The 24687-nt window shown below is 48.7% G+C and overlaps 2 protein-coding genes across 3 annotated transcripts in view; one reads left to right on the forward strand and one right to left on the reverse strand.

Annotated features, from left to right (window-relative positions):
* THEMIS2 (thymocyte selection associated family member 2) overlaps nucleotides 1-14284 on the forward strand; it is a 16977-nt gene extending 2693 nt beyond the window's left edge. Inside the window, exons 2-6 of one of the 2 annotated variants that reach the window (XM_017534728.2) lie at nucleotides 1385-1528; nucleotides 5040-5447; nucleotides 7829-8895; nucleotides 11090-11246; nucleotides 11643-14284. In XM_017534728.2, the coding sequence (XP_017390217.1) occupies nucleotides 1385-1528; nucleotides 5040-5447; nucleotides 7829-8895; nucleotides 11090-11246; nucleotides 11643-11698 (1832 nt within the window). In that variant the 3' untranslated portion in view covers nucleotides 11699-14284. The remainder of the gene's footprint in view (nucleotides 1-1384; nucleotides 1529-5039; nucleotides 5448-7828; nucleotides 8896-11089; nucleotides 11247-11642) is intronic. The other variant, XM_017534730.2, reaches the window with a different exon arrangement.
* A 2103-nt stretch (nucleotides 14285-16387) lies between these two features.
* Nucleotides 16388-24687, reverse strand: part of RPA2 (replication protein A2) — a 27357-nt gene continuing 19057 nt past the window's right edge. Inside the window, exons 5-7 of the mRNA XM_037740713.1 lie at nucleotides 19670-19777; nucleotides 19417-19511; nucleotides 16388-17106 (exon numbers count right to left, since the gene is read on the reverse strand). Of these exons, the coding sequence (XP_037596641.1) occupies nucleotides 17022-17106; nucleotides 19417-19511; nucleotides 19670-19777 (288 nt within the window). The 3' untranslated portion in view covers nucleotides 16388-17021. The remainder of the gene's footprint in view (nucleotides 17107-19416; nucleotides 19512-19669; nucleotides 19778-24687) is intronic.

Genomic DNA, 24687 nt, shown 5'->3' on the forward strand with positions numbered 1-24687 from the left:
TTTTTTGAGATGGAGTCTCCCTCTGTCACCCAGACTGACTTTAGTTCACTGCAACCTCCGACTCCCGAGTTCAAGCTGTTCTCCTGCCTTAGCCTCCCAAGTAGCTGTGATTACAGGTGCCTGCACCACGCCCAGCTAACATATATATAGTTTTCTTTTTTTTTAAATGGAGTCTCGCTCTGTCGCCCAGGGTGGAGTGCAGTGGCTCAATCTCAGCTCACTGAAACTTCCGCCTCCTGGGTTTAAGCAATTCTCCTGCCTCAGCCTCCCAAGTAGCTTGGATTACAGGCACCTGCTACCACACCTGGCTCATTTTTGTATTTTTTATAGAGATGGGGTTTCACCATGCTGGCCAGGCTTGTCTTGAACTCCTGACCTAAAGTGATCTGCCTGTACCAGCCTCCCAAAGGGCTGGGATTATAGGCCTGAGCCACCATGCCTAGCAAGCCGTTACATTATTTAGGAAATTGAAACTGCCTGTCTCTGCAAGAGCAGTCATGAGTCTTAAATGCAGTGATGCATCAGGAGCCCTTAGCAGGGGCCAGATAACTATAGCACCACAGCTTCTATTCTCACCAGTCTGGAAAGCCCATGCCCTGACATTAGGGTAGACGGAACTGTGCTTTATGAACTGTTGCCATTTTACTGGGGATACGCAGGGAGATTTTCATCAGTTTCTCAGGGCCGATGTGAAGGAGTCTGTTGGGGCTGCCCTGTGGGAGGGACTGGGGTCAGGTGGGCTCAGGGCCACCTGCCATATAGCCTGTCCTCCTTCATTAGCTGGATGGAGAGCCTGTGCCCTCCGCATGCGCATGACAGATATTTATTGGGCACCTTCTGTGTTCTTGACACTGCTTACACACTTTAAACCAGGAAAGCAGAACCTTGCCCATTGGGCCTCGCTCTGTCGGTGCCCCTCTATTCTCCAAGGTGCTGGGGGTGCTGGGCTCCGGGTGACCTGCAGGGAGACACTGACCCCTCTCTGAGCCTGATTTTGGGAATTGGGGTTCCTTTAGCGTACAGCGACAAAATCCGGCTCAGAGAGGGTGATCACTGGGTAACCGACTGATTTGTGGACTTAGCCCACACCCAGAGGCCAAGCCCTGTGCTGGCTGCAGTGATAAGAGGGATCAGCCCTACCTGGGAACTCAGTGTAGGAGGCACGGGGATGCGAAAAAGGCCAGAGAAGTGCGCCACAGAGGGGCACAGGGACAGCTAAGGACGGCTGAACCTGTGAGCACGAGGGAGGGACGACAGCAGGGCATACCAGGCAGCAGGCGCCATGTGCAAAGCTGTGACAGCAGAGCTTGTTGGGCACCGGAGCACAGGCTGCCCCGCGCTTGGCTCTTGCACAGCGGGGAAACTTGAGTCCGTGTCTTCACAGGAGGCATCGAGGACATCGGGGGGAGAGTCTGCTGGGCCGACACGGACGACCTGATGAAGATCACCCAGGTTCGCCTCAAGTATGTGATCTATGAAAACCCGAAGATGAAAATGGTGGTCAGGACGATTGACCCCAACTTCCAGGGTAAGGTGGCCACCTCTGCCTCCCCACGTGCCCTGGCACCTTCCTGGCACACTCATGGGCTGCTTGTGGGCTTGCCAAATCCAGCAGTCACTCCCTCCTCTCTGGGGTTTGCTCACGAGGCCCTCACATCCACCACGACCCAGGCTCGAGCGTGGGGATGTCCTCGCAGGGTCTGCAGTCCTCTGAATGCAGAGGTTGCGCCCTCTCCCTTTCAGTCCCTGGTCATCACGTTGGCTTCTGTTCCACGCCTTATCCAGATGCCTGTCTGTGTTCACTCTACACATTAACTCCCCAGACAGCTGCAGACCCCCATGTATGCCGAGCTGTGTGGGGGGCTGTGGGTGTGGGGCTCTGCAGACAGCCATGTGTGCCAAGCTCTGTGTGGGGGGCTGTGTGGCTCAGGATGAAACAGGTGCCACCCTCTCCAGTGGCGAGCTTCCAGGGCGACACTAAGAGGACACTAAGAGGAGGGCAACAGTAAAAGGAGACAGAAGCTTTAGAGAGGGTTCTGAGCAACAGTAACTTGCCTCAGGGTCTGTGAGGGCCTCCTGGAGGAGGTGGCACCTGAGCAGAAGGAAAGATCCCAGTCAGAGGGAGTAGCATGTGCACATTTGGTGCTCAGGAAACCCCAAGGAGCTATGTTATTTTAAGAGGCATGTAGTGTGGTGGACCATGGCCTGGACCCTGAAGCCAGCGGCCTGGAATCAAATCCCAGCTCTGCTGGCTACTAGCTCTGGCCTTGGGCAAGCAAGGCAAGTTCCTGGGACCTCTCTGGGCCTCAGTTTCCTCTTCTGTAATGAGGGTGATTAGGCATTATGTGAGGATGAAATGAGCTGATACGTACACAGCACTCAGAAGGGGGGCCTGGGACAGGCTGGGCATGGTGACTGGTGGCTCACGCCTGTAATCCAGACACTTTGGGGAGGCCGAGGCGTGTGGATCACCTGAGGTCGGGAGTTCGAGACCAGCCTGGCCAACACGGTGAAAACCCGTTAGCTAGGGGTGGTGGGGGGCACGTGTAATCCCAGCTATTTGGGAGGTTGAGGCATGAGAATCACTTGAGCCTGGGAGGTAGAGGTTGCAGCCTGGGCAACCAAGCGAGACTCAGCCTCAAAAATAGTGTGCCTGGGGCAAAGCAGCCACCCTAAGACTGGCTCTTTCGTGACTGCTTGCCAGATGCTGTAGAGCGTGGCTTCCAGGTTTGGGTCAAGTTGTCGGGGAAGCCGCAGGAGCCAGACTATCTGGGGGCTGTGTGGTGCGCTTACACTGTTCTTTAATTCTGAAGGCTGAGGAGCCAATTAGGTGTTTTGTCTTGTCTTTAGAGACAGGTTCTCCTTACATTGCCCATCCTGGTCTCAATCTCTTGGGCTCAAGCCATCCTCCTGCCTTGGCCTCCTAAAGTGTTGGGATTACAGGCCTGAGCTACCACCTCCGGCCCCAGTGATGGTTTTTAATATGGAAGTAATATATTCTGTATTTGAGTCTTTTTCTATTGAAATAATGTTAAACTTACAGAAGTATAATTTGCTAAAACTCCTGTACACCCTTTATCCAGATTCATTTTTTTTTTTTTTTAAATAGTGTTGCTCTATTTCCCAGGCTAGAGTGCTGTGGCTTCTTCTCAGCTCACTGCAACCTCCGTCTTCAGGGCTGAAGCAATCCTCCTGCCGCAGCATCCCAAGTAGCTGGGACCAAAGGCCTGTGCCAGCATGCCCTGGTGTGATCTCAGCTCACTGCAGCCTCCACCTCCTGGGTTCAAGCAATTCTACTGCCTCAGCCTCCTGAGTAGCTGGGATTACTGGCGTGCCCCACCACACCTGGCTAATTTTTTGTGTGTTTTAGTAGAGACAGGGATTCACTATATTGGCCAGGCTGGTCTTGAACTCCTGACCTTGTGATCCACCTGCCTCGGCCTCCCAAAGTGGTAGGATTACAGGTGTGAGCCACCATACCCCGCATTTTTTGTATTTTCGGTAGAGATGGGGTTTGCCATATTGCCCAGGCTGGTCTCCAACTCCTGAGCTCAAGTGATCTGCCCGCCTCCGCCTCCCAAAGTGCTGGGATTACTGGTGTGAGCCACCATGATGGCTAGTTTGTAAATTTTTTGTAGAGACGAGGTCTTACTGTATTGCCCAAATGGGTCTGGAATTCCTGAGCTTAAGCAATTCTCCTGCCTCAACCTCCCAAAGTGCTGGGATGACAGGGGTGAGCCACTGTGTCTGGCCAAAATGGCGTCAGTTTCCCTATTTTTCCCTATTTGTTTCCCCCATCACGTGTTAAACATTTGTGACATGTGCTTTCTCCCTCTGTCTCCACACACACACACGAATGTATTACTATACGTGTATATATGGGTACGTTTTTTCTGAACCATTTGAGAGTAAATTGCAGACATGATCCCTTTTACATCTATATATTACCCCTAAATATTATAGTATCTCCCCAAATCAAGAACATTCATTCCCATGGTTCATTGATGAAAGTCAGGAAATGTAATTTTGGTGCAGCACTACTGTCTAATCCATGGTCTATGTTTGGATTCCAGCAACTATCCTGATATAATATGTTTTATAGCAGTTTTCCCCTCAATCCAGAGTCCAGTCATAGCTCACACATCATATTCAGTTATCCTATTTCCTTTTTTTTTTTTTTTTTAAAGTGGGGTTTCACAAGGTTGCTCAGGCTGGTCTTGAACTCCTGACCTCAGGTGATCCACCCGCCTTGGCCTCCAAAGTGCTTGGATTACAGGCATGAGCCACCACGCCCGGCCCAGTTGTCCTATTTCTTCATTCTCCTTCAGGCTGGAACCTTCCTCTGCCTTTTTCTTGCCACTGCCATTTTGAAGCATCTAGACCAGTACTTGCGTAGAATATCCCTCAGTCCCAGCTTGTGCCATGTTTCTTCGATTAGCTTCAGGGTGTGGGTCTAGGGCAGGAAAAGCCCGCTTCCCAAAGCAGTACCAGGTCTGGAAGGGAGGTGTTGAGGCCAGCTGGTGGCAGAATGGGTGGGGGCTGGAGGGAGGAGGTGCAGGGGCATTCGGGCAGCCAGTATTGGCAGGATGCAGGGGTGAAGCGGGTGGTCGGAGGTGGCTCTGGCCGGTAGCTCCTGGGATGTTAGTTTGGGAGAGAGGGATACTGGCATTGCTGCAGGATGGGGGCTGTAGGTTTTGGATGAGTGGAACTGGAGCTGTGGGGAGGCATCTGGAGAACAGGTAAGATGGCCAAGTCAGAGGCATGCTAGGAGCTAGGAGTGTGGAAGTCTAGTGTGTCTGCCAGGGAATATGACCCTCTTCCATTCTGTCTCTAGTGACGGTCCCTACTTGCTGCCCCTCCCTGTCCCTTCAGGCACCGCCACTTTCTGCCCTGTGTCCCTCAGCCCTGCAGCCCAGATGTCCAGACGCAAGTCCTTCTTTGACACCTGTCCCCGGGGGATTCTGGCTGGGTCATCTGCAGGGCCAGACTCCACCCTGACACCACACAATGACCTTCCCACTTTCTGCTGTCCCCCACAGGCCACTTCGTCTCCCTCAACACTGCTCAGAGCTATGAAACCCTGGGGGAGCTGGTCTTTGACATAGATCAGACCTCCAAGCAGCAGCTGCCCATTTACATCATGTCGACCTGCAAGATTGTCACAGAGGGCAAGGTGGTGACTGATGATGAGGTCCTCATTTTTGAGGCTGTGGTGCGGCGCCACCATACCTCCTGTGCCCGCTGCATCCTGGTCACGGAGGATAAGCGGGTCATCCTGCACCTGCCCCTAAACCAGAGGGGGCCCTTCAGGATATTGGAAGCCAGTCCTCCTCAAACTCTGCTCCAGGCCCTGCAGGAACCGAAGGGCCAGCTCTTCACCTGCCCCACCCTGCCCTGGGACCACGTGACCCTGAGGCCCATGTATGAGATCGAAGCCATCATGCACAGTGAGTTGCCTGGGCAGGTGGATGATGGGGGCTGTTGGGAGAGAAAGAGGGGTGCCCCGGGGAGCTGCTCTGATGGAAGACACTCCCACCCTATCCCTGGGGATCAGCAGGAACTTCAGATTGCTCCCTCTGTATTACGCTGCACTTATTCTTATTGAGGCTCAAATGATCTCAGCCAGGCCAGGCACGATGGCTCGGGCATGTAATCCCAGCACTTCAGAGGATTGCTTGATCTCAGGTGTTCCAGACCAGACTAAGCAACATAGCAAGAACCCCATCTCTATAAAATTTTTTTTTTAATCAGCTAGGCAGCCAGGCACGGTGGCTCACACCTGTAATCTCAGCACTTTGGGAGGCCCAGGCAGGTGGATCACCTGAGGTTGAGAGTTCGAGACCAACCTGACCAACATGGAGAATCCCCATCTCCACCAAAAATACAAAAATGGGCTGGGTGTGGTGGCGCATGCATGTGAGCCCAGCTACTCGAGGCTGAAGCAGGAGAATTGCTTGCACCCGGGAGGCAGAGGTCGTGGTGAGCTGACATCGTGCCATTGCACTCCAGCCTGAGCAACAAGAGTGACTCCGTGTCAAAAAAAAAAAAATTAGCTAGGCATATGCATAGTGCTTGTAGTACCAGCTACTCCGGAGGCTGAGGCAGGACTGCTGGAGCTCAGGAGTTCAAGGTTGTAGTGAGCTATGATCACACCCCTGCACTCCAGCCTGGGCAACTGAGCAAGATCTCATCTTTTTTTGTTTTTGAAAGTGAGTCTTCTGCTGTGTGTCGTGGTTCACGCCTGTAATCCCAACACTTTGGGAGGCCGAGGCAGGCAGATCACCTGAAGTTGGGAGTTTGAGACTAGCCTGACCAACATGAAGAAACCCTGTCTCTACTAAAAATACAAAAGTAGCTGTGCATGGTGGCTCACGTCCATAATCCCAGCTACTCTGGGGGCTGAGGCAGGAGAATCACTTGAACCCAGGAGGCGGAGGTTGTGGTGGGCCGAGATTGTGCCCAGGCTGGAGTGCCATGGCAACAAAGAGCAAATCTCCATCTCAAAAACAAAAGAAAGAAAAAGAAACGGAGTCTTGTTCTGTCAGCCAGGCTGGAGTGCAATGGTGGATCTCGGCTCACTGCAACATCCACCTCCTAGATTCAAGAGATACTTTTGCCTCAGCCTCCCGAGTAGCTGGGACTACAGGCATGCACCACCATAACCAGCTAATTTTTCTATTTTTAGTAGGCAGGGTTTTGCTGTCTGCCTTGCTGGCCAGGCTGGTCTTGGAGTTTCCGGCCTCAAGATCTGCGCACCTTGGCCTCCCAAAGTGCCAGGATTACAGGTGCGACCTACTGCTCCCAGCCCTTTTTTTCTTTTTCTTTTTTTTTTTTTTGAGACAGTCGCAGTCTGTCACCCATGCTAGAGTGCGGTGGCATGATCTCAGCTCACTGTACCTTCTGCCTCCCAGGTTTAATTCTGCCTCAGGCTCCAGAGTAGCTGGGATTACAGGTGTGCACCACCACACCTGGCCGATTCGTTTTTTAGATGAAGTTTCAAGCTCTTGTCACCCGGGCTGGAGCGCAACGGCATGATGTTGGCTCACTGCAGCCTCTGCCTCCCGAGTTGAAGTGATTCTCCTCCCTCAGCCTCCTGAAGGGCTGGGAGTACAGGCATGAGCCACCACACCCACCTAATTTTTTGTGTTTAGTAGAGATGAGGTTTCACCACGTTGGCCAGGCTGGTCTCAGAGTACTGAGCTCAGGCAATCTGCCCATCTCAGCCTCCTAAAGTGTTAGGATCACAGGTGTGAGCCACTGCACCCGGCCTGTGGTGATCTTTAGAGACATACTGAGATGGTCACACATGGCCTGATGTGATTATTCTGATTCAGAATGACCAACAGAGCAGGAGTGGAAGGGCCACAGGCCGAAGCACATGGGCCACGAGTTAGATGTTGAAGCTGGGTGATGGGTCCATGGGGAGCACTGTACTATTCTATTTTATAAATGTTTAAATATAGGTCGGCTGCGGTGGCTCACCCTATAATCCCAGCACTTTGGGAGGCTGAGGCAAGGGTATCTTGAGGTCAGCAGATGGAGACCATCCTGGCTAACATGGTAAAACCCCACCTCTACCGAAGATACAAAAATCAGCCGGGCGTGGTGGTGCACGCCTGTAGTCCCAGCTACTCAGAGTGAGACTTTTTCAAAAAAAAGGTTGAATGGAAAGCGTGAGTGGGAAGGTGGTGCAATAGCAAGATTCTGATTGGAAGGAAAAGATGGCAGGCAGCAGGAGGGAGGCAGCCGGCCCAGCCATTCCTCTGTGCCAAGGATGGGGCCACTCCTGGGGTGGCATGCAGTGCCGCTGAGCTGCCCCTTTCGATAGTGCGCAGGACCATCGTCAAGATCCCCTCCAACCTGAACGTGGACGTGGAGGACATCACCGCCTCCTCCCAGCACATCCACTTTGTCCAACCACTGCTGCTGAGTGAGGTCCTGGCCCGGGAAGGCCCCTTCCCCCTGTCCGTGGAGATTCTGGAAGTTCCTGAAGGGCGCCACATCTTCCTCAGCCCATGGGTGCGCTCCTTGAAGATAGGCCGGAGGCTTTGCATCCATGGCCTAGCCTCACCACCCTGGCGGGTCCTGGCCTCAAACAAGGGCCGCAGAGAGCCCAGGTACTTCCTGGTGTCAGGGGCCTACCAGGGCAAGATGCGGCGGCGGCCAAGGGAGTTCCCCACGGCCTATGACCTCCTGGGTGCGTTCCAGCCAGGCCGGCCACTCCGGGTGGTAGCCACAAAGGACTGTGAGGGCGAGGAAGAGGAGAATCCTGAGTTCACATCCCTGGCTGTGGGCGACAGGCTGGAGGTACTGGGGCTTGGCCTGGCCCACGGGGCCCAGGGCAGTGACATTGACGTCTTGGTTTGTCAGCGGCTGAGTGATGAGGATGAGGAGGAAGAGTGTGAAGAGGAGGCAGAGAGCCCAGAACGGGTCCTACTGCCCCTCCACTGCCCTGGCAGCTTCGTGGAGGAGATGAGTGACAGCCGGCGCCACAGCCTGGTGGATCTGATTGCCCAGTTCTCACTGCCTTGTGAGGTCAGGGTGATGGTCAAGGATCCCAGTTACCCCAGTGACCCTCTGACTGCTGTACTGGGTCTGCAGCTGGAGGAGAAGATCACAGAGCCCTTCTTGGTGGTCAGCCTGGACTCTGCGCCTGGGATGTGCTTCGAGATCCCTCCCCGGTGGCTGGACCTGACTGTCGTGGAGGCCGAGGTGCAGCCAGACCAGCCAGGGGGGTCTGTGCCCCTAGCCACAGTGGAGGAGCTGCCAGACACCTTTTATTACACTCTTCGGAAGTTAGCAGCCTGTGAGATCCAAGCCCCTCCACCAAGGCCCCCGAAAAGTCAGGGACTCAGTGGGCAGCGGAGACACAGCAGCGAGAAGGGAGGCGTCAAGGTACCAGTATAATCCCAGCGGGCAGGGAGGGGTCAGTTACTGGGATCACTGCTTCTGTCACATCTGTCATGTTTCCCTTACAACTGTGTAAACTTGCAGTTTGTAAGCCTGCACACATTGCAGCCCGTAATTCTCATTCCATCTCGCAATCGGTCCTGAGGTTGGTATGATTATCTCTATGTTATGATTGAGAAAATGAGGACTCTCCCAGGGTCCCTGTTAGTAAGTGGCAGGACTGAACTTGGCCATGGACATTCCAACTCCACGTTCATGGTGCTTTCCTCTCTCCACCGCCTCTGCCTTCACTCCCTAGTTCCAGCCTCATCATTTTTCTCCTGAACTGCTTCAGCAGCCTCTTAACAGCTGTCAGAAAGTCCTAACTCCTTTCGTGGTCATTGGTGGGCCTCAGCTCCATCTTCTGGAAACTTCTGGGGCTCCCCATTGCTGTGGGATGATACAAACCTCTCAACATGGCAGCCAGGGTCCTTTATAAGCTGACTTGTCTCACCTTCCTGGACCCATCTCCCACCACTCTGCTGTCCACCCTTCAGTGAGAGAAGTGCCCGCAGCTCCCTCCTGGCCTGAGACTCCCGCTTCAGACCCCCACACCCGGGCCTTCTGCCAGCAGTGTTCTTCCTTCAGGCTCACAGACAAGGCGGGGCTCAGACTTCCTGCTCAGCAGCTGTGGTCCTGCCTCCTCTCCTGTACTCCCACTGTGTGCTGTACGTAGCTCAAGACACGTCTTCTAGGGAGTCCTATCTGAGACTCCAGCTGGAAAGAGTTCTATGAGGGCAGGGACTTTACCCGCTCCAAGGCCAGAAGAGTACCATGAAATGAGCCAAATAGAGTCACAGATGAGCAGGAAAGAGCCAGGCACAGGGTCAAAAAGACTAAGTTTACGTGCCGGCTCACTCACTCTGTGCTCGTGCATGGTACTCTGGCATTCTTTTTCTCACCAGTAGACCTGCGATACCATCCTCAGCTGCTGCTGTGCTGCCTCTGTGACCTGCTTACTCTGTGGCAGGCCCCTGATAGGCTTTGCCTCAAATACTCTCACGATGCTTCTGAGTTAGATACTGGTATCTCGCTTCCCAGTTGAAGGGGAGAGGTGCAACACAGCCCACAAGTGGTGGGGCCAGGGCTTGTAATTGGATCTGGCCGCACAGCCTGAGCGTCCAGCTGCTGTGCTCTGCTGAGAACAGGAGGGGATGAGACAGATAAAAAGTCCTTTACTGTCACCAGCTCCTGTTTTGGGATCTTGGATGACTCGTATTTAGTCATGTGTGATAGGCAGCAGGTGGCAGTGGAAGTTACAAGATGACTCCTGGGTGGTCTCAGCCCCAGAAGGGGCTTTTATCTTGGGGTGAGGGTGGGGAAGTCAGGAAGTCATTTTCTGACAATGGCTGGACTGGTTCATCAGAAACACAGGCCTGTGCCAGGGCAGGAAAGGGGACTCCCCAGGACCGAGAGACCACAGACTGCGTCTTGGCTCCTGATGGTGGCACTCTGGGCCTTGTCACTGCTGTCTTCCTGGAACCACAACTTTTCCCCTTCGTGCATCGGAATCGGTGCTAATCAGGGAGCTGTGCGCTCGCTCTGTAAAACATGGTGTGGCACGAAGACCCGCTGCCTTTGGAGGTTACAGGTGTGGCTCTGGGTCCAAACCTTGGCCCTGCTGTGGATCCCCCGCGTGACTTTTGACAAGGCACGCTTTCTCCTACACAAACTGGGAATTGAAACCACTCAGAGGGTGACTTGAGGATTAAAGAGCAGACGTCATGTAGCATCTGGCACACGGAGGAGTGCAGTGAAAGTCCTCTTCCTGCTGGGCCTCCTCAGCTCAGGCACTGTCGGGAGGCTTTGCAGCTGCTTTCTTAAGCTCTCCCCACTTTGCTTTCTTCCCCTTCAGCAACAGAATTAAAGGACATTGACGGCATTCCTAAGTGGAGAATCCCAGGAACACCCCGTCTCCAGCCCCCAACCCTGTCCTCATTTTCTACCCTGACCCCTTTCTCCCTTGCCAGAGAATATTTCACATGCTTGTAGCAAACACACCAGGGGTCTTGAGAAGCCATAGCCTGAAAAGGAAGTAGAAAGAAGCAGGCGAAGTGACACTTAACGTGAATGACAGTTTTTCATGGACCCTGCTTCCCCATTTGAGACCCTGCTGATTCCTTTCTGCTTTTTCTCCCAGTCTTCTCAAGTCTTAGGACTGAAGCAACCCCCTCTGCTACCCAAACCCAAGGCGAAGACCTTGCCAGATCTCACCAAGGATAGCTCCAGTATGTACAGCAAGATTCCTGGCCACAAGAAGGGCCACAGGCCCACTAAGCCCCAAACACAGGATCTAGGTGAGTCCCTGTGGGCACCACTCATCCATGTCCTGGCGTCTCCCCTCACTACCTTGCTGGTTCCTTTGCCTCTGGCCCTGCCCAGGGACAGACCCTTCTGTGGTACCAGTTTGATGGACAGGTCTCTTGGGTGGGCTCAGGTGGAAAGGTCCCTACTGTCTTTCCCAAGGGCTCCAGAGCTTTGGCACGGAAAGTGAGTTCAGTCCCCAGCACTCTACCCTCCCTGCCGCAGACAGGAAAATGAAATGGTTGCAAAGTGTGGAGACAAGTTGTGGTTTCTAGGCTAGCAAGGACCTTAAAGCATCTGGGCCAACTCCTTCCCTGCACAGGTGAGGAAAGTGCCCTAAAGGGAAGGAACTTGCCTAATGCCAAAGATTGTCATTGACTCTTTTGCAGACGATGATGAACATGATTATGAAGAAATACTTGAGAGCTTTCAGAAAACCATCTAGGTTCTGGAGGAACCATGCGTCCTGACTGCTGCTTCTCAGGGAACCTGATGCCAGCTAACCGTTAGAAGCCTCTAAAAGACCTCGGGCAAGGCCTCATAGAAGCTGAAGTGCACACAGGGAATGGCTTTGTGGGAACTGATTTGATGGACGCCGCACCAGCTTCCTTCAGGTTCCAGATTCCTGCTACTTAGGGTGGGCCGGTTGGGACCTAACAACACCCCGCACATGACTCCCTCAGCCTCAGAGCCTTGGGATGCAGAGCAGCTGGCAGGGTTCCTCAATCCTGCAACCCCAGCCATCCCACCGGTGGGTGCAGACGAGCATCAGAGGACACCAGCCTCGGTGATACCAGTGGCTCTCAGTAAAGACGATTCCAACCTGATCACTGCATGTGGGAGATTTTGTTAAGGTTTGCCACCCCCACTCTCACCCCTAAGCTCTAAGCCCCGGGAGGCCTGGACTGTCTTCCTCATCTCTGTAGCACCTAGCCTGATCTGCATGTGGTAAATGGGGTCATATGAATTAGTGTGGGAACCTGGCTTCAAGAGCAGAATCTTAGGACCTTGGCCCACAAAAGCTGGTGGTGAAGTGAGGGAAGCCAATTTAAGAAGACCCTTATGGAGACCTGAGGTTGCAGAAAACTGGTGGGTTTCATCAGGTGGTGAAAGAGTTGTGACTATCCAAGATTATTTCATTTTTAAATCATAGAATGAAAATGAGCTTCTACACAAATAAGAACGGCTATCATTTATTAAGTTCTGACTATGTGCCAGGCACTTACAACCCATATCCAAATCCTCAACTTTCTGAGGTACAGAATGGCCTGATTTTAAGATTAGGGAAGAGTCTGTGTGGCCAAGTACCTTAGGATGCTGACCAGCTGCAGTTAAGGGTGAGGACTTGGAAAGTATGAGACTGGGTTAGGATCCCAGCTTGCTACCTACCAGCCAGGACCATGAGCAAGTTTTTTTTCCTTTCTTTCTATGAGCAAGTTGTTTTAACCTGTTTCAGTTTTCTGACATGTCAAATGAAACTAGTTACTACCTCAAGAGATTTACTGTTTTAAGGATCCAATGAGATAATCTTTGTAAAGCATTTAGCACAGTGTCTGGCACATAGTAAACATTCAACAAACATGTATGATGATTGAGCAAGATCATGTAGCTGTCCTACCTCCAAAGCCTATGCTTTCCACCCCTCCAATGTTTCCTAGTCACAGGATACATTCCAGTGTTAAAAATATATCGTATCTCTAGACTGTGGAGGTAAGTTGTTGGCGGGCCTCACTGTCTTTTCGTTTGTTTTGTGGCAAGATTAGAGAACAACTCACTGTCTTGTTTAGTGGAGAGTAATACAAGCCTTTGTCCGTGCAGAGACTAACTCAGTTTTCAGAGGCAGTCAAGGGCTGTTCAGTGAGATAAAGACCACAGGCCACATTTTCTCTAACTGGTGTGACTTTGGTTTGTGGACTGAGGCAGTCACAGTGAGCAAAGACAGGAGACAAAGAGATGATCTTATACTCAGCTGAGATGGGAACCTAAAGAGGGTCAGACGCCCACTTCCCTGGTTTCTAGGCATTGCCGCTGGGCGTGTTCTTTGCGTAACATCTCCCTGGGCTGTCTGGACTCCATGGTGACACTTTGGAAGGTGGATGTGGATACATCACCTGAGGTCAGGAATTCAAAACAAATGGTTAACATTACAAAAGCCCATCTCTACTAAAAATACAAAAAATTTGGCCAGGTGCAGTGGCTTACACCTGTAATCCCAGCACTTTGGGAGCCTGAATGAGTGAATCAGGTAAAGAGATGGAGACTACCCTAACCAACATGGTGAAACTCTACTAAAAATACAAAAATTAGCTGGGTGTGGTAGTGCCCACCTGTAGTTTTCAGCTACCATAATTTCAGGAGAATCACTTGAACCTGGGAGGTGGAGGTTGCAATAAGCTGAGATCGTACCATTGCACCCACAGAGGAAGACTTCGTTCACACCTAAACAGGAAATCATTTGGTCATCTAAAATACATTGGTTATCTAATACAAAGTAACTGAGTTGCACCTTCCAGGCCTCCAGGCCTCCAGACTCGAGCATGGAGGTCTCCAGGTGACTACTGAGTGGCTCCTACAGGCTGCTGGGCCAGTTCTGATGTGCCCATCAGCTCCCATGCCCTTCTCCAGAGATCAAGCTGCACTGTAAAGGAGGGCCCTTAGAAAGTATTGTAGGGAGAAGCAATGGGAAAGAAAGACAGAGTTCCTCCTTGGCACGGAACCCCAAGGGGCTAGTTTTCACTTCTGCATTTGCATTTACTCTCAGCACAAAATTGAGCAAGATGAGTAACAAAGCCACAAAAGCAGGGGTGGAAGAGGGGTACCAGTTCCTATAAAATGGGCTGAGTAGCCAAATGCTGTGTGAGAAATTTCACAGCAGCGAAAGTTGGGCTTGAAAGCCACAACTGTGAATGTTTTTTCTGTTTGTTTGTTTTTGAGATGGAATCTCACTCTGTGGCCCAGGTTGCAATGCAGTGGCACCATCTTGGCTCACTGCAAACCTCCGCCTCCCAGATTCAAGTGGTTCTCATGTCTTAGCCTCCCCAGTAGCTGGGACTACAGTTGTGTGCTACTATACCCAGCTAATTTTTGTATTTTTAGTAGAGGCAGGGTTTCACCATGCTGGCCAGGCTGGTTTCTAACTCCTGACCTCAGGTGATCCACCCACCTCTGCCTTCCAAAGTGCTGGGATTACAAGTGTGAGCAGAGCCTGGCCATTTTATCATAACAATGAAGATTAGCAGGGATCCAGCTAGAGGTAGATACTAACCTCAGGATACATTTGTTTTCTTTACCCCTGGAATAAGCCACAGAGTGGTGGGGTGTTATAATGGGGCTAGGGATTCCCCTGGGCAGTGGTCTCCAAAGTGGGGAGCACACAGCTCTAGGAGAACACAAGATGATCACTGGGAAAAAAATATTAGCACATTCCTTCACATTTTATTTAGAGATGGGGGTCTTGTTATGTTGCCCAGGCTGGTCTCAAACTCCTGGCCTTAAATGATCCTCCCACTTTGGCCTCTCAAAGTACTGGGATTATAGGAGTCACTTTGCCTGGCCCTGTATTAACTTTTAACATTTCTATTTTTGAATGATTATATTTAACATACCAATAGAGTAATAGATATAAATAATTGTGAAACAAATGAATATAAACTGCAATGGATGTCAAACAAATATGTTAATCCACACCAGACACTAATTCTTACTGGCCTTTCTCTAGTTAAACGCAATAAAGTAGTCCTATTCTCCAAGCAGCCTCATTTCCCACCTGTATACACAAGAATTCTCCCATGAGTAGGCTGGACCCATTGCTAGGCTGTGACGCTGGTGTTTCTAAGAACCGGGGTCACACTGCTGTCCCAACAATGGGCCAAGAGAATAATGTAGATTTGACCTGTCAAGTGGACCACAAATGCCCAAGATGCAAGTTCGTCCTGCCTGGGTAGAGAAGCTCTAGGAGAGCTGAAGTTTCATTCTGAGAAGTGATGAAACTCTCCTGCCTATGCTCATCCTGCAGGTCCCAGCAGTGGTCAGAAATCACACAACTCCTGTGAGACAATGGAAATGTCAAGATGGCAGGGAATTTAGCACCACTGGGCAGCTACTCTCTGCTACTGGGAATGCTGAACCAGCCAATCCTGTGATGCCAATCTCTTATTGTGCTTTATATTCCTGGTACCAGACCTATGGGTTGATATAGCAGGTATCCAAAAAGCACTAAATTAACCAGCAGTTGTTAATTGCTAAGTCATCATCTGATTTTTATCAAAAGAAAAGAAATACTTCCACCTAGAGGTACTGCTACTGAAGTACTTTTTGAGGGCACCAGCTTGGTAACTAGAAAGAGAAGCACCAACCATGAACGTATCCTATCACGCATTCCAAACTCAAGCATACATGATTTTACTTGTTTTTAGTCATTGTTCTTTGAGAAAATAACCAAGAATGAACACACTTGTAAATGAACGTGGTGGCTGGCTGAGTTTTACACATCTGGATAGCACCGCGGATGTTAACAACTCAGCATGTATAGAAAATATTTATTGTTCGCTGTCAGAAACCAACCACGGGAGCCTTCTCTGCATAGCTGCTCGTTCTCTTTTAGAAACATAGAGCAGATAGAGAATTCTTATTTGCATGTTACACTTCACTAACTTTATCTCAAAATTAGCTCTTTCATTCAAGATGTAGATAACTTCTAGAGTTATCAAAAACATCTCTGAGCTACTTTCTTTTTCTGTAAGAAACAGCTGATGGAGTTGGCCAAAAAATCAAAAAATGCCCATAGGCTTTTGGAAAGTCTCATCTTGAGGCCAAATGGGTAGCTATTCGATTCGGTTACGTGATCACACACTGCCAAAGAGTCAACATTAAGGTCCATTCCATAATCCCTTTAAATAGCAATATTAGATTTAGATGCTTTACAGACTATGGTTGTATTCAATCTTTACAGCAAGCCCACGGGAAAAAACACTGTTTTCTTTCTGTAAATGAGGAAACGGAAGTTCTCTCAGCTGACACAGCCTGCTCTATCTAAAATGAGGGAGAGCCAGGATTCAAATCCAAGTTTCACTACGTTACATTGTCTCAGATGACAAAGTAGTCATTACATTACTCAGAAATAAAAATGAGAACATTTTTACAAGTTACTACAATCGAACTGTTTTATTAAACATATGAATGTACTTATTTTGTACAAAACGCAGTAACACTTCCTTTCCTCTGCCCCTGGAGGCACCACCACAGAACTTCGTGTTCACAGAAACATACGGTCATGACAAGCAGCAGTCACGACAAGCAGGAAAGTGCAATTCTGAAAGTAATGCCACACAACCAAAGTGGGACAGAAACAGGCAGAGGCTAGCAGGTTACTCAGTTAGGGCTCTGCCTACAAGGCCCTGGTCCTGCTCATCTTCTTTCAGCAGCAGGAAAAACTTTAAAAAGAGAAACCCCCAAACACTATGTAAGTACTCTCCTGGTAGCGTCCTTCCGATTCCATTATCTTGATGTTGTAACAAGCTTATTTGTAGCTTCCTCAAGAAATGCCATCCTGGATTGCATCCCTGTCAATTGTCCATCTCCCTCTGAGCTTCAAACAAAACAAAATAAAACAGAAGAGCAGTATGTTTCAAAAGGACGTCAGTAGAGACCTTTTAGACATGAAACCTACTTCCTAGAAGCCACCTGGCTCAATGTATGCAGAGCTGGAGACAAGAGACTGTGAAACTAGGTCCAGCTGTAAAATATCTCAGGTACCCAATTAGATCCAGTTATTCTGCATCTGTGGATTTAAAATGATCATCATCCACAGTAGAATAGATGTGCCCCTCATTGCTCAGAAAATCCACAGCTTGCCTAGAAAGAAAGAAAGAAAAAAGTCATTTTCAGGCCAATGCAGAAGAAAACCGTCTTTCAGATATGGCCAAATATGCAAATTTTGCTCTTCTCCCAACTTTCTACCGTAGCTAAGAATTGACAACTACTTTGCACATAGAAGGCTCAGAGGGAGAACTGCCAGTAAAATTACAAAACAGCTTATTCATGGGGACAATAGCTGTTAGGGCTGTCTTGGATCCCTCTCCCACACTGTGTAAAGGAAAGACAACAGGGCCTCACTTAAATACAGACTAAGCAGGAAAGCAAGGATCTAAAGCTGCAGTCGCGCACACAAAATCTCCTAGTAGAGACAGTTGTCTTTAACAGTCCCCCTTTTCTACCCACACACTGAAACCCCTTTGGTCCCCCTCTGGGAAGTAAAGTTGTGGGAAGCAAAGGAAACACTATAAAACCTTCAAATCTTTTGGGCTGGGTGTGGTGACTCACGCCTGTAATCCAAGCACTTTGGAGGCCAAGGCGAGCGGATCACCTGAGGTCGGGAGTTCAAGACCAGCCTGACCAACATGGTGAAACCCTGTCTTAAAAAAAAAACATTTCAAGGTCCTCAGGGTCAGGGTCAGTAACTTACTTACTTATCCATTTATTCATTCATCCATTCAGACAGTTTCACTTTTGTTGCCCAGGCTGGAGTGCAATGGAGCCATCTCACCTCACTGCAACCTCCCCCTCCTGGGTTCAAGTGATTCTCCTGCCTCAACCTCCTGAGTAGCTGGGATTACAGGCACCTGCCACCACACCCAGTTAATTTTTGTATTTTTAGTAGAGATGGGGTTTCTCCTTGTTGTCCAGGCTGGTCTCAAACTCCTGACCTCAGGTGATCCACCCACTTTGGCCTCCCAAAGTGCTCGGATTACAGGGGTGAGCCACCACACCTGGCCCAGTAACGTAAATAGCCACAATCAACAGATCACCTAAGTTATAGCAGGTCTCTACCTCATCAGCATAGCAACTCTGAAATAGGAATTATCCTTATTTTATAGGATAGGAAATGGAATTAGTTCTGAGCTTTCTCTTCTATCTAGGCCTGGCATATATCACTTAATTTATAGTAACAAATAACTATCACAAGCGCCATAAGTCAGTTTGTTTGATTAGTTTACTATACTGGAATCAGGAGGCTGCTTCTCTAAGATGGAATCAGGACAAGGGTGATGGAAGAACTGATTGTTGAATAAGGTCCAGATGGTACACTCAGTCTACTGTGGGGACACTAAACAGCAATGGGAGTGTACACCTGAGGACCAAGAGCTAAGGACTTCCCTCCTCCAGTCTAAATCCCATAAGGAAATCAGGTCAACTTTTTGCTCAGAATTATTATATATCCCCCATCTATTACGGTCCTTAGTGTTTGCTGAATGAAAAACTTTATTGAATGAGTGATGTGATGGGTAGCACCATTTTAGTGCATAGTCTTTTCCTATTTTTTCCATAGCTGAACAATTTCCATTGTCAATAGGGTTGTCTTTTTTTTTTTTTTGGTGACAGTCTAACTCTGTCATCCAGGATGGAGTGCAGTGGCACAATCCTGGCTCACTGCAGCCTCGACCTTCTGGGCTCCAGTGATCCTCCCACCTCAGCTTCCTTGGTAGCTGGGACTACAGGCATGCGTCACTGTGCCCAGCTAATTTTTCTGTATTGTTTTTGTGAAAACAACGGTTCTGCCGTGTTGCCCAGGCTGGTTTTGAACTCCAGAGTTCAAGCAATCTGCCCACCTTGGCCTCCCAAAGTGCTAGGACTATAGGAATGAACTACAGTGCTTGGCCAACTTATACTTTTTTTTTGAGACAAAATCTCGCTGTCACCCAGGCAGGAATACAGTGGAGTGATCTTGGCTCACTGTAACCTCCGCCTCCCAGGTTCAAGAGATTCTCTTGCCTTAGCCTCCAAACAGCTGGGATTACAGGTGTGTGCCACCGCACTTGGCTAACTTTTATATTTTTAGACAGGGCTTCACCATGTTGGCCAGGATGGTCTCGAATTCCTGACTTCAGGTGATCCACCGTGCCTGGGCAACCAAGTTTTACTTTTTTTTTCTTTCTTTCTTTTTTTTTAAAGACGGGGTTTCACCATGTTGGTCAGGCTGGTCTTGAACTCCTGACCTCAGGTAATCCGCCCCACTTGGCCTCCAAAGTGCTTGGATTACAGGCGTGAGCTACTACGACCAGCCCCAAGTTTACTTTCTAAACTCACTTCTCATTATCAGCAAACCCTTGTGAGGTGAAATAGGTACAATGCCAGAGCCTGAGCTCATGAGAATCAAATACTTACTTGATTGAGGGTACAGACATGTGTTTCAGCTGGTTCTTGAGATCTTGAAAGTTCAACCCTTCAGGTCTTGGACAAGCCTTAATCAAATTCAGCACCTGAAGATTCAATCAGAAAGACTTTAGCAACTATTTTGAATTAGCCTTCCCTTTGCAAACCTGAGTCCCTTTATAGGAAAGGAATGAACCAGGTACTTAAACGGTCTTAGCTCATTAAGGAAGTAACAAAGTTTAAGATTGTCTGTGATGGTGGTTACCTGGTTTTGGGCCACAGTGAGGCCATTTGCTGGCATAAAGCTATTCCCACCAAAGTTCCCTGCTTCACTCATTCCTGGATTGCTGATAGGTGCTCTCCCTGCTGAGGGCTGAATTAAGAAATAAGTTAACAATATTAAGAAAATCCACCAAGTTAAACACAAGTCTTTACTGCTTCAAATAGCCGGTTAAGCAGCTTACAAAAAACAATTTAAACAAAGTTTCCCGGTTACACTGCTTGCACTGGAATGGACAGTTATTATCGAATGAGTGTTTCATAGGAAGATAGAGTAACTCTCTGAAGCTCATAAATATCAAAAAGAGAAAGATAACTCCGCCTCAAAAAAAAAAGGAGAAAGCCACTCTTGGTTCCTTTTGTTTGTGATGTGAGAGGAACCACAGAAGAGCAGCAGGGAGAAGAAAATTACTCCCCCCTCAAAAAAAGAAAATTCCCCAGAGACTGCTATTACGGCATCCTTGGGGTTCCCTCACCCAAGCACTCACTGAGTGTCCGGAGGCACGAAGCACTGCAGCAGGCGGAGAAAAGGAGACACAGTCCCCATCATCCTCGTTCCTTCTTTGTTTACTACCAAATTCTTCGAATGCTCTGCAGTCACTATTTTCTTTCCTTTCTCCCCAGTCACTCCTCAGCCCACCATGTCTAGGTTCTCCCCAAGCACACCTCTGACACTGTTTTCACCAAAGTCACCAATAACTTTTCAACAATTATCCAAGAGCCTCTTTCAGTCCTTGGCATAATTGACCTTTCAGAAGCAGACACTGCTGACCACACTCCTCTTGAAATGTATTCTTCTGGTTCTCCACTTGCCTCAAAAACTAAACCTTCTCAATATCCCTCATTAGCCTCTTCTATCTGTCTCCCAAAAGGCTGACAGTGCCCCCAGGATTTCATTCCAGACCGCCTCCTAGGCCACGAATCCTCACTGCCACCCATCTAACTGGAAACCTCCACTTAAACATTTGAGATGCCTCAAAATAAAATAAAATTCATTACTTTCCTCCCTAAACCTGCTTGTCGTCTTATATTCCACCTCAGTAAGACCAAACCCAGTCCCGAGGACCTCAGTCATCATTTACTCACTTTCCTCAATCTGTCACCACAGCCTATCACTGACAGTGTAGCTCAAGTGGATCCTCATTAGCCCTGGTCTCCCGGGTGGCACCTGAGCCTCTGGCCTCTCCTACTCCCATCAACCCTCCCATTGCTATGAGTCATAACCTCCTCTAGTCCCGCCACTCCTCTACTTAAAGCTTTCAAGCAGCTCCCTCTGCCTGTGGAAAGTGTAAAGCTCCGGCTATTCATCTGTGTATGATTATTGACCACGCCTTCAGAATACACTTCACTCCCCAGCTGCACTGGGACTTCTTGCCATCCTGAAACATGCCGCTGATCTGAACATGTTGTTCCCTGTCTGGCATGCTCTTCCCCTCATCTACCTGGTAAACACTCTTCTCATCCTTCTAAATCCAACTCAATTGCCACTGCCTTGTAAAGCCTCGCCTGACATCCCCCAAGCCAACTAAAGCCATTTTCTTTCTTCTCGGCTCCCAGCGCTTGCACAGCACCATCACGCTGTGCGTCACTTTCCCACGCAAGTCCTCCCATTGTTGCAGCGTGCTTGGTGGACAGCATGTGCCGTCAGTGCTTCGTCTACTGAACTGAATCAAAAACAACAACAGAGGACCAAATAGACTCAAGTGCCCACAACTGATTAAGAGCACCGTGAAAGCTCATCAGGAGAAATCCTGTCTAGTCAGGAGATTCACTTGTTCAACAAAGGCTCATTAAAAGCCTACAGTCCACCAGGCAGGGTGGGCCATGCCTGTAATCCCAGCACTTTGGGAGGCTGAGGTGGGAGGATCACTTGGGCCCAGGAGTTCAAAACCAGCCTGAACAACACAATGAGTCCCCATCTCTACCCAAAAAATAAAATAAAGAAAAACAAGGTCCCTTGAAAGCGTCAATCTTTAGCCCTTTTCATAACTGAGACTACAGGTGCACACCACCATGCCCAGCTAACTTTTAAATATTTGTGGAGAGGCCGGACTTGGTGGCTCACTCCTGTACTCCAAGCACTTTAGAAGACAAGGAAGGTGGATGACCTGAGGTCAGGAGTTCAAGACCAGCCTGACCGACATGGTGAAACCCGTCTTAAACAACAACCAAAAAAAAAAAAAAAAAAATGTGTAGAGACATAAACATTTGTGGGGAATCTTACTATGTTGTCAGAGCTGGTGCTGAACTTGGCCTGAAGTGGTCCTCCAGCCTTGGTTGCTCAAAGTGCTGGGATTATAGACATGAGCCACCGTGCCTGGCCCATTCTCACTTTTCACCCATTTTTATCATATAATATTTAACACATAAATATGTTACAAAGTATAGTAATAAAAGAAACACTGTGAACTTTGTACCCATTCTCATTGTCTTTAGCTCACTTCACCGCTCCATCCTCTACTGAGTCTCTTTTGAAGATCCAACAGATCTCTTTCATAGTCTTCCTTGACTTCAGGTAGAATTCCATAGTTTATCTCTACTCTCTATTTCTTGAAATACCCCTTCCAGAATATTAACAAAATCATACCTCCTGGTTTTCCTTCTGCCTAACCAGCCACTTATTTGCCTTGCATTGGTTCCTATTCTGTTTCTAGACTTCTAAAAGTTAGTGTGGCCCAGAATTCAGGTCTCTGCCCTCTTAAGTCCCTAGTTATCTCATCATTTAGGGCTCTACATATCAGCTACACGATGATGACTCCCAAAGTTCTATCTCTATCCGTGGCCTCTTCCTTGAGTCCAGCTTTATATATTCAGTGTCCACTCTATACTTCACTGGGATATGCAACCGGCATCTCCTACTTGGTGGCTCTAAAACAGAACTCTGGATTTTATCCGCCAAGGAGTCAGTTTTCAGTCCTCCCTTTTCTTTATTTCTAATATCGAATCCAACAATAACCCTTGTTAGCTCTACCTTCAAAATATATGGGAACCCATCACTTCTCATCCCAAGAATCATCTCCCTGAATTATTTCTGTGGCCATTTCTGGTACCTCATACTCTGTTCTCAGAACAGCAGGCTGAATGCGGTTTCTTTTTCTTTCTTTGAGACGAAGTCTTGTTCTTGTCACCCAGGCTAGAGTGCAATGGCGGGATCTCGGCTCAGTGCGACCTCCGCCTCCTGGGTTTAAGCGATTTTCCTGCCCCAGCCTCCCAAGTAGCTGAGATTACAGGCACCCACCACCATGCCCAGCTAATTTTTGTATTTTTGGTAGAGATGGGGTTTCACCATGTTGGTCAGGCTCGTCTTGAACTCCTGACCTCATGAAACACCTGCCTCGGCATCCCAAGTGTTGGGATTACAGGTGGGAGCCACCACACCCGGCCCTGAATGCGCTTTTTAAAACGTAAAGCAGACCACATCACTCCCTGGTCAAAACCTTCCAAAAGTTTGGTATAAATTAGAATAGGCTGGACATGGTGGCTCATGCCTGTAATCCCTGCACTTTGGGAAGCCAAGGCGGGCAAATCACTTGAGACCAGGAGTTCAAGATCAGCCTGGCTAAATGGTGAAACTCCATCTCTACTAAAAATACAAAAATTACCCAGTTGTGGTGGCATACACCTGTAATCCCAGATACTTGGGAGGTTGAGGGAGGAGAATCACTTGAACCTGAGAGGCGGAGGCTGCAGAGAGCCGAAATCAAGCCACTGTACTCCAGCCTAGGTAACAGAGTAAGTCTCCGTCAAAAAAAAAAAAAAAAAAAAAAAAAGAGAGAGAAAAAAAAAAAAAAAAAAAAAAAAAAAAAAAAAAAAAAAAAATACTAAAAAAAAAAAAAAAAAAAAAAAAAAAAAAGACCAAAGAAAAAATGTGAATAAAGGCAATCGTTACCATGGCCTCCAAAGCCCCATATAATCTGGGCTCTGCCTCCTTGCCTACAACCCTCTCCCTCTTTCCCTGTCACTGGCTTCACTCCAGACACCGCCTTCTTGCTGGTTTCAGAGATGCCACGCTCACTCTACACTCCTGGCTCTTGCACTTCTTAGTCCCTCTGGTTTGGGATGTTCTTCTCCATCTAAAATTGTACCATTTTTGCTCCCTCCATCACCCTCTTCTCCCACTTTGCTTTACTTACTTCAGAGCGCCTATACCTACCTAAAATTCTATTAATATTTTTGTTGATTGCTTGTTTCTCCCAAGAATGTAAGTACATGGTGTTCACTGCTATACTCAAAGGGAGACTCCAGTGATTGGCACTATCAAATCAAAGTAGGCTCAGTAAATCTTTTTCTTTTCTTTTTTTTTAGATAAGAAACAAAGTGCCGAGGGGACCCAGAAACAAGGAAACCAAACAAACAGAAAACAAGGCACCACACATAGGCCGGACAAAAGGAATCTCCCAAACTCAGCCTCCCAAGTACCTGGGACCAGAGGCATACACTCCCATGCCCAATTAATTCTTTAATGTTTTTTTGTAGAGACAGGGTCTCCCTATGTTGCCCAGTGTGGTGTCTCCAACCGGGCTCAAGTGATGCTCCTGCACCAGCCTCCCAAAGTGCTGGGATTTCAGGCATGAACCACCGCCCCTGGCCCTGACAGCTTTCTAATACTAGAGTCAACAAATCTTTTGTATGGTCCTAGATGGGACTTGCCAAAGTAAATTCACACAACAGAAAATACTATGGAGAAATTTCAATAGGAACCAAGAAATATAATTTCAGGGAAAAAATAATGGTACATAATTTTTCCTACTTGGTCAACAAGTTGGAAGGAAAGCAGCAAAATGCTATCTTGAGGGGGGCTACTCTCTGAATATGCACTAACAATCCTGGAGCTAAGAGCTCAGCCTATAATTACATGTCTACACCTGAGGGTTGTCACAGGCCTCAGCTGTCCAGGCCAGTGGAGTCAGAGGAACTCACAATTCTGAGAGAAACATGTGGGTTTCATCTGGAGTAAAATACAGTGACAAAGCCAATGGAGAAAGTGTTCTGAGGATTTAATGA

This window comes from Cebus imitator, unplaced genomic scaffold (assembly GCF_001604975.1).
Source record: "Cebus imitator isolate Cc_AM_T3 unplaced genomic scaffold, Cebus_imitator-1.0 Scaffold87, whole genome shotgun sequence".
NCBI lineage: Eukaryota > Metazoa > Chordata > Mammalia > Primates > Cebidae > Cebus > Cebus imitator.